The sequence below is a fragment of the Quercus lobata genome, chromosome 6, assembly GCF_001633185.2.
Source record: "Quercus lobata isolate SW786 chromosome 6, ValleyOak3.0 Primary Assembly, whole genome shotgun sequence".
Taxonomy (NCBI): Eukaryota; Viridiplantae; Streptophyta; class Magnoliopsida; order Fagales; family Fagaceae; genus Quercus; species Quercus lobata.
The window spans coordinates 45,362,542-45,376,306 of NC_044909.1; the positions used below are offsets into that span (position 1 = coordinate 45,362,542).

Below are 13,765 nucleotides of genomic sequence, written 5' to 3' on the forward strand. Positions count from 1 at the left end.
CTAAAAAACTTAGCATCCTTGATTTCTGGTGGTTGAGGTACTTAATGCTGTGAGTTGACGCTTTAAGATGGCCAAAGCACAAGTTTGGTACTTGTGCTCTGAGGAAAACCCTCAAATTTCCTCAGAGAGAAAACGCTATACCAGTGGGCTAATAGCCAAGACAATTGACGTTAGATGTACGAATTACTAAGATGATGAGAAATCCATTGCTTGAAATATCCATCCTTTTGCCCTAATTTATTTTTGGGTTGGGGTTGGGGGGGGAGGGGGAGTATATGACCCACTGGAAGCAACGTTCATGGACTATCAATTGGAAGGAATCATCAAAATACTCTCACTACAGATCACAAAAAACAAAATGTGATACTTCAGGCAAAAACACATTGATACAAATTTTCGAGAGCCACATGTACACTAAAGGTGCAATACAAGCCTAACATTATCCCCAGCTATTTCCTGTAAAAGAAACAACCGAATTGTCTGAAATCTTGCAAGAAAATTTAGCACAATTGTGACGTCTAAAACTGTGAAAGTGTGATGCCAGCTATAAGCTTGACTTACTATAGGCCTTACCTTCTTCTTCTTCCTGATAAGTACAAAACTACCTTGACAATTGGGAAAAAAGGATTCAGAATTATGCATATTTACAGGAAGGTATCAATCAATCATCATGATCTGAGCCAGCATCCGAGGTTGTTCTTAATGGGCCCTCAATTACACTGTGCTGTTGTGGCTGACCTGGTGTCACAGAACCCCTGAACATTTGATCCGCTGGTCCAGAACAAGTAAAACGGTTAGTGCCCGTTTGGGTAGAGCTGAAACTTGCGTTTCAGCTCTACGTTTTCCTACCTTTTTTTTTTTTTTTTTTTTTTTTTTTTCTCTGCACGTGAACAGTAAAAGCACTGTGCAGGGGACAAAAAATACTATTCACGCACTGTTTACGTACTGTTCATGCACTATTCATGGGTCCCACGACACTATTTACCCATTTAAAAATTATTTTGCTACAGTGTTTTCAGTTTTCAGTTTTCAGTTTCAGCAACAATAAGCTCAATCCAAACGGACCCTAATGTCTGAAAGAGAATAATTTGGTGGACAAAACAAAAGACCATAAGCACTACAAGCCACTACAATCCTCACCTGATCCCATAATCTTTGCAAGCATGTTCCTAACAAACTGAATCTCTGCTTGATGTGCACTTATTAGTTTAACCTGCAAATTTAATAACAGGAAACCCTCTTGAAATCTACATTTCATACATAGAAGAAGGCATGCACACTGTTCTCTCAAATTCAACCTAAAACCAACTATTTTTAAGGCCCTTTTAACCAGGGGTAATATAGAACGAGTAAAAACACATCAGTTATGTTAAAAATATTAGGTTTCAGCATAATCAAGTATTACCAGCCTTATTTTCCTTTAGCCAAAAAAAAAAAAAGGTTTACCAGCCTTAGTAGCTACTGGTCTTCCTAACCTTTCAATGATAGAGGGCTTGTGTTCAACCCATTCCGGGTGTTGGGAATCAGGGATCACAATTTCTTCTCAAATTTGTCCCAAAAAAGTAGAAAAGCATATTTATGGTACCTGATCTTACCCCATGTTACAATTCACAGAAAGGACACAAATACCCCTATTGATGCATTCACACAGCTAATCTAAGGCAAAACATACCAGCAATTAGAGAATATACCATTTCACCATATGCAAAACCCATGATGTGATCAACTCTAGCTTGATGTCTCTGAAAGAATGGACGTAGGTAATTCACGTATATTTGCTTGGCCCCCTAGTGAAAAAGCAAACAGTCATGAAACTGTGAGTTCACCCTACGTCTAAATTATGTTGCAGTCTAGAGTAACAAAATGTTGTTGGAAGCAAAATATAACAATTTTCGTCCCAGTACTTGTTGGCTTGTTGCCATATACTCAAAAGAGAAGCATAAGCTTAAACTCACATCAGCAGAAGGAAGTTGAAGCCAAACAAGAAACGCAAACTTCAAGTGGTAGTACAAAGGACACCTGCATATAATTAAAACAGAAAGAGTAAATTAATCAAGTTCACGTGGATTGGTTCATACTTCATACCAATGTGTGTATCTTTCAGGATTTAAAAAAAAAATATATATATATATATATATAAGTTATTCATGCACCCGATGAATCTTGAACCTACAAGGCTACAACCTCACCCTCCATCCCATTATTATAGGAGGAGGAATTGAGGAAGTGCCACTTGAGCTATAGCTCATTGGCCTTTCAAGAAATTCATACTAGTAGCCATATCTGTTATTCACCCTTGTCTTGTGCAAACAAATCACATGAATTACTAAAGCTGATAGTGTTTGAAACCACATTTTCTGCTATTACTTTTTCTGACAAGTTTTCACTGCAGCAAGCAGAGAAAATTGAATGGTAGGGTCAGCTCAGCTGCTTCTATATGTTAAATAAGTTTTGGCAGCAAGGAGAGAGGGAAAGGGAGATTCAGGCTAGTGACCTCCATTTCATGAGGTGTGGACCCCATCAATAGTGCTCTCTTCATGCAAGTAAAGAGGTACAGTTCAAGAAATCAGAGTTTGACATATGTTTGAGCGCTTGCTGTTTGCTATACAGATTTCATAATACACACAACTTGTATAAACACATAATCGAAGCAAAGCACAGGGAATTCTGAAGATAAAATTGTCCCCAAAGTAATAGCTTGTTTTGACTATGTTTGCAAGAGTCAAATATATTTTAACTCATCAAAAAGTATTTGATTGACATAGGTCACTGATGTTGCTCATAATATAACCAATCGAATCATCAAAAAATATTATAAAATCAAAATAGAAAAAAAGAATTTGCTTGAGACTACATAAGACTTAAAAAAAGAAAAACTGCCTTAAACCTGAGAGAAATTTAAACATAATATGTCAAGTAGCTACCTCCATAACCATACCAAGCAATGCCTAGAAATTTCTCAAGGGCAAAAGAAGTCCAATATAAACTTATAAAGAAAAACAGTCTCATGTGACCAGAAATCATGCTTTAGAATCAAATAAATGGGTTCAGAAATATACCAGGAAAGCAGCTTGTCAGAAAAGACTTCCACAATGCTGAAAGATCCATATGCTGCAAGCAACCAAAGCAGACATGAATGGGATCAATCAGTTACATGCTAGAGGCTAGAAGTCATTTACTTCAAAATTTTCAGCAAGCACAAAAGATAATATCATCCAGGTAACTTAAACTTGTCCCCTATCGGCAAAGATAAAACATATAATTGTCACCTAAGAGTAATGAACAGGATCAGACTAGTTGCATTCTCTAAAGATTACAGGACATGTACCTTCAGAATTTCAAAAGCCATGAAAAAATAATGTCATCCAGGTAACTTAAAGCTTATCTCGAATCAGCAAAGATAAAACCTATGGTTAAGTCACCCAAGATTAGTGACCTAATCAACAGCATAAAAAGTTGGTTATTGATAAGGGAAGGCTGTTGTTTTGTGTCCCATCATCACCATCAGTTCAAGAATAGACCACAAGAACTAGCTATGCCAAAATGACTCCATGCTTCACTCTTCCATTTCTATTCTTGTCACCAAAATTTGTGGATCAACCTCCATACGCATTCGACAACTTGAGATACACAGCATGGAGATGGCTACCAAACACTTTCTTCTATCCATTCACTCCTATTAGGGGTCACGTATGTAGATTTTCAGACTCATCTTCATGAAGTGTGACACAGTTTTACACTAGCCCTTTACCAAATTCATTCTACTACTCCCTTTTTTTATAGGTAATAAGAGTAGTTTATTGATAAAAATAATAAAAAACAATGAGTTCATGATGATGAACACATAGAAACAAAGAGAGCAAAGAGACACAGATCAAGAGGCTATTCTAAGAGAAACAAGGAACTCTATGCTGGAAGAACAATCCAAGGAACCCCAACATTGAGACCAATCAAAGAGTTCGCTGGTAAAAATCTTTTAAAAGATCCAATGATTTTTTAGTATCCTCAAATAAGCGACAATTCCACTCCGTCCAAACAAGCCACATCAAACAACTAGGGACCAAATTCCAAATATCTTATCTATACTGCCCAAGCCAATTTCTCCAACAAAATAATAAACTAGCAACAGAGCCTGGCATGACCCATTGAATCCCAAAAATCTGAAACATATACACCCACAAAGCATGTGCTAACACAAAATGAAGAAGGAGGTGGTCCATGGATTCCCCATTACAACGGCACATACAACACCGATTCACTAAAGGCAAATACCTTATCATGAGATTATCCAAAGTAAGAATCTGACATAAAGCTGCTGTCCACATAATTATAAAGAAGGCAACCATTTTAGGAACCTTTACTTTCCAAATACCCTTCCATAGAAAAATGGAAATAGGAGCACCCTGAACCTCTTGGTAAAAAGACCAAGTATCAAACATACCACTTCCCATAAGACACCAACGTAATCTGTCACTCCCCACAGATTCATTCTACTACTCTTGCCTTGCAAAACAGAAAAAGGTTAAAAGAGGGTGTTCTATAGGGTTTTAAATGAAAACAGGGCACCATCCACATCATCACAAATTAGAGTCAACCAGACTATAACGCTACTTAGGCTTCCCCAGACCTATGAATGCCTTTGGTTCTACTGACACAGCATCTAAAGTAGAAACATTCTTGGGCTTTAAGGTTCACAAAAAAATTAATAAGATGGCCTACTAGAGAGCCAGGATGATAATATATGACACAAAAATAACAAAGTCTTTTGCAACGAAGTGCTAAACAAACACAATTTTAAAATTTTACAAATAAGGATGAAAAATTATCAAAATTTTGAGAAAAGAAGAAAAAAAAGGGAGGAAAAAGTTACGACCTGCCCAATACAAAAGCATCCTTTGTTGCTCATTTTGATCTTTCCTCTCAATTGCCTTGAATGTAGAGTACACAGGTAAACCAATCCCAATAGAACAGCTGCACAAGCAGAAAGCTAAATATTATATTACACACCAAATATAAGTATTTTTATTTTAGCTTGTAATGGACGAAGCACATATGAGTAACTAAACATCAAAGATCAAGATCAGAGCTTATATGATGAAAAATGGTCTATAGGAACCAAAAATCTGCAAGTACATATTTGAAGTCACTGCTGACCTCAACAAGAATTGTTAACTGTTATTGTTTGCCAATATAATACACTTCTAAAAATGAAAAATAAATTGAGCAAGCAGCTTTGAAAAAGGCATTAAAAACATATGGTCAAAACAAACATTAATTAATGCGCACCATGCGGTTCGAATTACAATGTTAGAACCAAGAGGATAAAGAAGCAACTGCAGCCCCACCTGCATCAGATATTTTGAAAATCAGTTTAAGCATGTACCAGTTAGGGAAATCAAATAAGTTCCAATACTGCATGCTACAGTAATGATAGCAACTAAGTAATTAGTTCACTTAAGAATTATTAATTTACTAATAAAAAATGATAAACAAAAATGGAACTAGAGTACAAAGAAAGCCACGTAAAGCAAAGCCCTTGCAAAACTTAGATGAAATCTAGAAATATCTAAAAAGTCAGAACTGCCCTATCTGGTATGCAACCCCAAATGAAAAAAACTTGAACAATATATTCTTGAACTCCCATAAAAATAAAAATAAAAAATTCAATCCAGACCCTAAAAATATCTTCTATTCCCTCAAACACACCACGTTACCCACAAAGACCCTAAATCAGTCCTCATTTATCTAACTCACAATCAATACAATTTAAAGTAAATAAAAAAATCTCACACTTTGGCTTTGGATTGACATAGAGATGATACTAGTTATGCAAAAGGTCTGAACAATCATCTCATAATAGTTGTCTTGATTGTTTTTAGATCGGACGCTCCTTCCTAAATCAAATATCTAAAACTCTCGATCATCTCATGCTTTCTGCAATATTATTCCATTTATCACAAACCACAGACCTAATTTACTTCCACACTCCTGTCATTTTTAACCACAAAATTTCATCTGCCTTCGCATCTCATAGCTATTGCCTATTGTTCCATTAATTCTACAGACATTTATCATTTCCAGATTATTCCGTCTTTTATATAAAATTTCAGTGAGCCACTTTCAACAATATTGATCTGCTAGGAATTAATTCTTAATGCATCAAAACCTACTAACTCTTACAAGTCACTAAAATCCCCCCCCCCCCCAAAAAAAATAAAAACTTTTATTCTAAGTCCCTAAACATTTTCATTCCTATTTTGTAAATATTTGTCTACCACAACATCGAAAATTTTGACAAGTTTCGAATTATGGTAAATTGATAATCATTGCCTCCATTGAAATCATACCTCTAGTTCCAGTTATTATAAATAAATTCATACTCTGATTCATAATTTCATGATGATATTGATCTATGAAGAATTATATAGATATCAATCGCCAACAGAAATTAGCAGAACGAAACAATTACAAATCTGCAATCGCATTATTCCACTACGACTATAAAATAGAGAGAGCGGTACAGTACGAAACCCTAGCTAAAGAGAGAGTGAAAAACGAAGAGGCATTGAAAGAGAGGGAGAAGATGATTCTTACCTCGCTTGGAATGTGGGATCCGAGAAGAGCCATTTCCATTTACTCTCTAAATTTTCAATACTAGTTTGTATTTGTGGTATATTATTAATTTATTATTACTCTGTTCGTCTGATTGAAAAAGAAAAAACAGACGTGAGCATCTAAAAAGGAAACGGTGTCGTCAGGTGCCCATAGGAATAAAGACAAAATAGTTTAGCTCCAGCAATTTAAACCCGCCTGCGGATACCCGCACTTAATGGACGGGTTTTACTCGCCCCGTATGATAAATATATTTTTATAGGTTTTTTTTTATAAGACATATATTTGTATTTTTTAGCCATCAAAGTATAAATTTATGATAATTTTCAATGTTGTATCATTAAATTTATATTTTTATGTTTTAAGATTTAAATTTTGTATATTTTTAAATTGTTGTATTATTATGTTTGATTTGTTTTTGTAATTCTTAATAATTGAATTGTTGTATTGTTATGCTTTGAGAAAGTTTTGTAATTTATAATTTTTTTTAAATGTTTTATGAGTTTTAATTTAACCATATTCAAAATAAATTATATATTAAAATAAAACTTGAGTGCGGCGGGATGGGTACCCGTGGGTATAAGCTAGAACGGAGTGGGGAAAGAAACCAACCCCAAAGCCAGAGTGAGGCGGGTGTAAAGAACAGGAAAACTGCCTCAAATTATCTTCGTCGAACCAAAATAATAAGTCACGTGACTTTTAAAAATAATACTTCTTAATAGCTTTATAAATTGCCAATAAAATAGAAAAATTGACTTTTTATTCAAACACAATAAATCTCACAATGTTTTTGCAAAAGCGAGAGTGTTATACTGCTATGTGTCAAAATATAATAAAATTATAGCATATTCATCATAATTAAAAACAAAGAATAACTTCCAATTAATTCAATTGATAAACTCTTTTATCTTCAAATAAGAAATTTGTGGTTTGATCTCAGATTGCATAAAAAACTAATTTGTTAGTGTAAAGACTCAATTTGTAACGATTCCAAATTCGTATTGGGTTTAAACGTTAAAGGCCCAAACAATAAATTTGTAAAGCGTGGATGTCAAAGAATTAGGTTAACTCTAAAAGGAAAACGATTAAACCTCACGTTTATAGATGGATTAGCACTGATATAACGATCAATTTCTCCTTGAAGCAAATTTAGTTCTTTAGTTCATAAGGTTTTCTTCTAAGTACTCTTTGTTCAGAAGTTCTGATCCCTCATCTTAATGCATTCTTCCATGTTATATACTGCCCTTTTGGTGTCATCTTCACCACACACGTGTAGATTGGGTTCGAGGGATCCCTTCATGTCCCATCCAACACCTTCTGGAACTTCCAACCAGCAGCTGTAAGGCAGCCTCATCACTGTTCAGGCATCACCTCCACATTAATGCGGTCAGAGAGTTGGTTGAGAGGCAATTAATGCGGAGACAGTTGTTGTTAAAAATATTTTTTTACCTTTTCTTTCTTACCCTTGGTCCCATGTTCTACCTTTAGTGGTAACGTAGCTCTGAAGTGCGTTTGTAACAACATGGAGTTCAGGTCGTCCTCGGACTCATATTGTTGAGAAGGATTTTATTCTCGGACGAATACTGAACTCATCTTACACGATATCTACTTTTCCTTTCGTTTGGTTACCCTTATAACCTGATATGAGCCTCCTCGGACAGTTTTACATCCTCGGATGGGCCACAGGCCTAATTAACACGATTTTAATAATTTATTGATTAACCGGCCCCCACAGTTAGTGTTATAAAAATATTATAAAATTTTATTGTACATAAACTTTTTAATTTATACCGTAACTCACCGCAACTCAAAACAAATATGGAAGGAATATGGTGTGAAAATGTTAGTATCATTTTGTGAGGCACATATACTTTCGTAAAAATGTATGTGAGCGACAGGGGGTTGGGTCAAGTTCTTAAGCCCAAGAAAAAAAAGAGGTTTTGGGCTTTTCTTCTCTTTTTGGTCCATCATTGGCCCATTTGGGTGTATGGAACCCCTGGATAAGCCTTCAAAAAGAGGGCCTTATTTTTATAATAAAACCAGGCCTCTTGAACTGAAAGAATGAAGTACAGTATCAATATGCTGCCTGCACTGACCCAAAAGGCAAAAAGAGTATATGCTGCCTGTCATGCCCGGATAAGACATTGGCAGGCAGTCGTTGTGAACTTGCTATTGCAGATGCCAGAGAAAGAAATGACGCATTTTGGCTCTTGTTTGATTGGATTAATGAACGTAATCCAATCCAATCAATCATGAATCCCATCTCTACTACTTTTTTTTTAATACCATTGCTGATTCCTTACCATGATCAATGAATACTAAGCCCAAACCTGTTTAACTGAGGTCACAATTCTATTTCACGTTGAACTTGGATCAATATTTCCATGGTACACTACAATCAAATTCGTTTTTGATAGAACAGTCTTTCGTTTACTTTGGACAGCTAGCTATGCTTGTGTGTCAACTAATAACCGATGCAACAAATTTAAGCTTTAACATTAGTTAAAAAAAATAAAGTAGTTGAATTTTCATTCCAAGACTTCTGATTGCACAAATAGCATACATTCAAAAACAAGAGTATCTAGGTATATTGGCTGAGTTCAACCTAAATTTTGCAAGAACCCCCATTCTCAAGGAATAATTCACTTTAGGAATTCATTCTCATTTTTGGGGAAATCTACTCACAAGGATTCATTTAAGCATAAAAAATGTAGTAATTCAAAACATATGTTATATGTGCATACCCAAAGATTACTGTGTGAAACATTAACGATTCATTTCAAGTCTAAGTAATCAAAATTATTTCCATGCTTAAAAAAGTGGAATATATCCTATTCATTTCATAGTTAAGATTTTATTTCTTGGATATGTTAATCATTTAAAATTATAACTGACGTAATATGTACTAAATATATTTTTAAATTGATGATATTGAATCTAAATCATGAAAATAACCTATTTCAAGTGAAGAGGGTCTTATAATATACTAAAAGAAAAGGAGCAGAAAGAAAAAGATCCCTAAAAAAACAAAGAAACAATGAAAGGAAAAAAGAAAACCAAAAGGAATAAAGAAAAAAAGAAGAAAGAAAGAAATGGACAAAAAATAGTTCCAAGTATGGATCGGCAAATTGATACATATAATTTCCCAAACATGTTAATCTGGCAACAAACGAAGGCCTTATCTGTAAGGACAATATATAAAACAAAGAGGCAGACAGTACATTAGCCAGCATTTAGCTCTTCTTCCTCTCTAACAACACTTTAAAAGGAAACTACCTTAGAAAGAAACAAAATGGTCAGGGCTAAATACAGTTACATTCCAATCCCCCTATATCTAAATTTGTAATTCTCCATCCTAACCCCCTTAAAAGCCCTTACAAAAAAAAAAAAAAAATTATAACCGGGCATATAATGTTCCTCTTACACAAGAAAGACATTACATATATATACACCGGTAAATAACTTGAGAAACCCACCATGATCATCACTATTGATAAGGTATTTTATTTCATGGATCAGTATATGCATATCACATTATATAAAATAAAATGCATATATCTGATTCATGAGATAATAATAAATAAGTATGCTATTAACACTTCCAAGCTGATGTGGCGACCATCGGCCTATCACGCCAACAAAGCACCAACTCAGCATGCCGCTTTCCGACTTGGAAGCCCCTAACCTGTACTTTCCCCAACAAACACTCGGCTTGAAAGTCTGCAAACTGGCTCAACTGTACAGGCTTCATTCCCGCCCCATAGAACACGTCCTTCCACGGCGCGGCTCTCCTCCCAGCCGCCTCCACCGCCGCCAAAATCCTCGGCCTCAGCAACACCATCTCAATTTTCCTCACCCAGTCGCCGCCAACACCACCGCCTCCAACGGAAGCGTCAAGAGACTCCAGCATCAAGGCGTAGAACTCAAGGCTGTTCACAAAGTTGCGCCTAAACGACGCTGACCCGCTTTCTGTCCAGCCTTCGTTGTCCACGAGAACCACCACGTTTGGAGAGACACTCCTGAGATCGCTGAGAAAAGCAGCTATGTTGTTGGTGGAGCCAAGACGGCGAAAGATAGTTGGTGACAAAAGAAAAGCAGTCTTTTCTCCGTTCATGAACTTTATTGCTTTGAAAGATAGCGATTCGAAGGTACGTAAGTGAATAAGATCAACCTGGAGTCTGATTTTGAGTTCTTGTGCGAACTGTGAGAGGTTTTCTTTGATCAGTCTGCTCTCGAGGGCGTATTCTTCGGGCACGATAGCAGTGATTCGAAGAAACACTGATGGAATATTATTATTACCGGCTTTGCAAGACTCAGCCCTTTCGGAGATCTCTTTCATGAAGGAAGCGTATTGGCCACCAAGTCCGATGTCGAAGTCGACAACGTGGAGGAAAGTCGAGCCCTGAAAAGCTTCAAGGAGGGCTTGGTTGGTAGTGAAGTGAGAGAACAAAGCGATCGGTGAGATTCCAGAGAAGGCCTTGTAGGTTTTGATTGTCTGAACAATTTCTGACCAGGAAGAGAGTCGAGTTGTTCGGTTTGTACCGTTGGTGAGTAGGCTCTGGAAAGCTTCTCTGAAGTAAAACGCAGCTCGTGGGAGCGGTTTTCCCACCGGAGCTCGATGACGCTGATTGAGCCTCTCCAATATTCCCTGGGCGAGTTGTAACTGGTTCGAGTCAAAGCAGTCCACAGCTCGAAGAAGCTCTTCTACTGTCTCGAAACCGTTGAGGCTTGTATGATGAAACTCGTGGGTCAAATCAAAGGTGTTCGAGTTGTGGAGATCAGCCAGGTTTTGAGTGGAGTAATTGACGTCACAGATGAAATCAGTGTGCACAAACTGAGTGGGATCGAAGGGCTGAGGGTGAGGAAGCTCTGGCAATTGAACAACCTGATGAGGATCACAAGGATTGGAATGGAGAATAGTCCTCAAAGAAGGAACTGGGTCTTCATGATGTAGTAAATCAATGTCCCTTATGATCGAATCCCAGTCCAGATTATGCAGCACTTGTTCGTCCCAGTCGAGCGGGTCTTCTGGCCGAGACAGAACGTCGAGAAGACCCGGAATTTCTGTCGTGGGGGCCGGCTTTTCCGTGACGGGGCTGGGGCTCCGGCGAAGGTCAAGAACCGAAGTGGGTTCGTAGCAAAGGCTATTTGGAGTATTGGTAGGGCTGTGGAAACCGATATTTCTGCTGGTGTTGTTGGAAAGAACCGGTTTTGGGTTCGGAGATTGGTTATTGGTTTGTGGGGAATTGGCTGGAACTCTCATCTCTAAAGTGTTTAGAAAGTTGAGAAACAGAGCTCAGAGTGCTTTGTTTCTCTTCAAAGTGTGGAATGGGTGAGGAGCTTTTAGTGGTCATCATTGTTGGCTTTTTATCTTTGCGTGTGTGCATGGGGTGGATGTGTCATGTATGGGAATGTATAATAAAAGATACATGCATGACATGCTCGACACAATTCAGAAGATTGCCTTTATCTCTTTGAAGCTTCTAATTCAAGTTACTAATCATGCTTTTGTCTTTGCTTTTTGTGATTCTCGCTTTTTTCGCTCTCTCAACTCTGACGACCAGCTAGAGAGAGCTATAGCCCATGCAATTCCAGAGTTGCTCCTCTGATAGATCCTGCTGTATATTGTGGACTTGCTTTACGCAAGCAGCAAGCACTAGAACCATAATAGAGCTAGCGTTTGCTAATTGAGAGATTCATTTGGTAGTATTCACTTAAAGCATCAGTGTCAGGTCGGTTAATAAACATCTATTTTACATAATCAAAACATATTTTATTTATTTTATCATTTTATTTTATAACTTACCTAATATTACCATTTCTATTTTTACATAGAATTCATTAAAATAATATAAACTATACCATCAAATAATATAAAAAACTATATTTCTCTTTTTTAAAGTATAAAAGAATATAAAATATCAATATTTTTTATTACAACCTATAAACAATAAAGTTGTATATACACAACCTTATGGTTCATGAATGTTAAAAGCTTTTACAAACCCAATCAGATGAAGCTCTATTTTAATGTTTTGGTTGCTAAAATAGTAACAGGGGGTTTTTACACCCTCCAATACTAGTGCTCTCTACTAGTTCTAACCAATAATTTTTCAATTTTAACAATCAAGGTATGCTTTGCAAATTCATGAACACCCCTTTATGTGCAAAGGATGGTATGAGTGGCCCACAAATATTTGATGAAAGTCCACAAAAGTTTGTAAGGATAAAGCTAAAATTATAACCAAGTTTTTTGTTCTTCTATTTAAAATTAATTGGAAAAAACTTTTCCAAAAAATAAGTGACATCTAAAAAAGATTGATTGCATACTCAAATCTGAAATTATATTTTGAGTACTTCAAATTTTGTTTGTGAAAATCCAGATAACTATTGTGGCATTTCATTAGTATCATTACATCGTAAAATCATGTCCGTCAACTCTAACTAAGCCTTTTCATCTGAGAGAGAGAGAGAGAGAGAGAGAGATGGAATATCTTTCTTTTCCTGAATGATGGTGCTATTGGACGCTAGCCAGTGCAAATTGCAAAACAAGAAAGGGTGAAAAGGAAAATAGTCAAATACACGCTCATAATCCCATGAAAGCATGAACTACATTTTAATTAGCAGGTTCTAAGTACCAACCAATTCATATCAAAGTTAAAATCAACTGAAAAACGACAAACAAGTCAAATAGTTGGCGTTAAAGTTCTTTTTGTTTTGTCGGCCCCACTGTAATTTGGAGTAATAGTTTAGGGCCCACAAAAGTTCAAAACAGGCCCAAAGGCGAAAGAAAAACTCCACCACCTCAACTTTACTTATTCGTCGATAAAGGCTAAGCGAAAGTGCCATAATTAAGTACTTTGAGAGGATAGTCTACAACTTTAAACTTTAAACTTTAAATTAGATATTAACGCTAGTATCCCCCTCGAAATTCCACTTGGCGGACTAAAAGCCGTTTGGCAAGTCTTCTTCCTTCACTAATCATCCTCACCATATAAACTTTAACATAAAAAGGAACTAAAAGAGGTCGTCAAGGATTCCACGGTATTTCAAATTCTTCAACTATGAAAAATCAATTAAGTTTAGATAAAAATCTATTCCCTTTTTTGGTTAAATTTATATATAAACTTCTTGAATAATTTATCTTTTGGTC

The 13,765-nt window shown here is 36.3% G+C and overlaps 2 protein-coding genes across 2 annotated transcripts; both read right to left on the minus strand.

Moving 5' to 3' along the window:
• Positions 1-310: 310 nt before the first annotated feature.
• LOC115950775 (HVA22-like protein k) lies at positions 311-6,725 on the minus strand. Its single transcript, XM_031068015.1, has 8 exons — positions 6,595-6,725; positions 5,287-5,345; positions 4,874-4,971; positions 3,060-3,111; positions 1,956-2,019; positions 1,692-1,787; positions 1,141-1,213; positions 311-771 (listed from the first exon to the last, which is right to left on the minus strand). The coding sequence occupies exons 1-8, from the start codon at positions 6,631-6,633 to the stop codon at positions 662-664; spliced, it is 591 nt and encodes a 196-aa protein (XP_030923875.1). The 5' UTR covers positions 6,634-6,725; the 3' UTR covers positions 311-661.
• A 3,065-nt stretch (positions 6,726-9,790) lies between these two features.
• LOC115950705 (scarecrow-like protein 15) lies at positions 9,791-11,967 on the minus strand. Its single transcript, XM_031067935.1, has one exon. The coding sequence runs from the start codon at positions 11,873-11,875 to the stop codon at positions 10,205-10,207; it is 1,671 nt and encodes a 556-aa protein (XP_030923795.1). The 5' UTR covers positions 11,876-11,967; the 3' UTR covers positions 9,791-10,204.
• Between the last annotated feature and the right edge of the window lie 1,798 nt (positions 11,968-13,765).

Bases quoted from the DNA above. Each gene is read 5' to 3' on its own strand.
- LOC115950705 (XM_031067935.1), bottom strand. From the start codon at position 11,875: ATGAGAGTTCCAGCCAATTCCCCACAAACCAATAACCAATCTCCGAAC.
- LOC115950775 (XM_031068015.1), bottom strand. From the start codon at position 6,633: ATGGAAATGGCTCTTCTCGGATCCCACATTCCAAGCGAG. The intron at 4,972-5,286 runs GTGCGCATTAAT...CTGCTTGTGCAG, and splicing joins ATTGTAATTCGAACCGCATG to CTGTTCTATTGGGATTGGTT. The intron at 1,788-1,955 runs GTGAGTTTAAGC...CTTTTTCACTAG, and splicing joins TTCAACTTCCTTCTGCTGAT to GGGGCCAAGCAAATATACGT.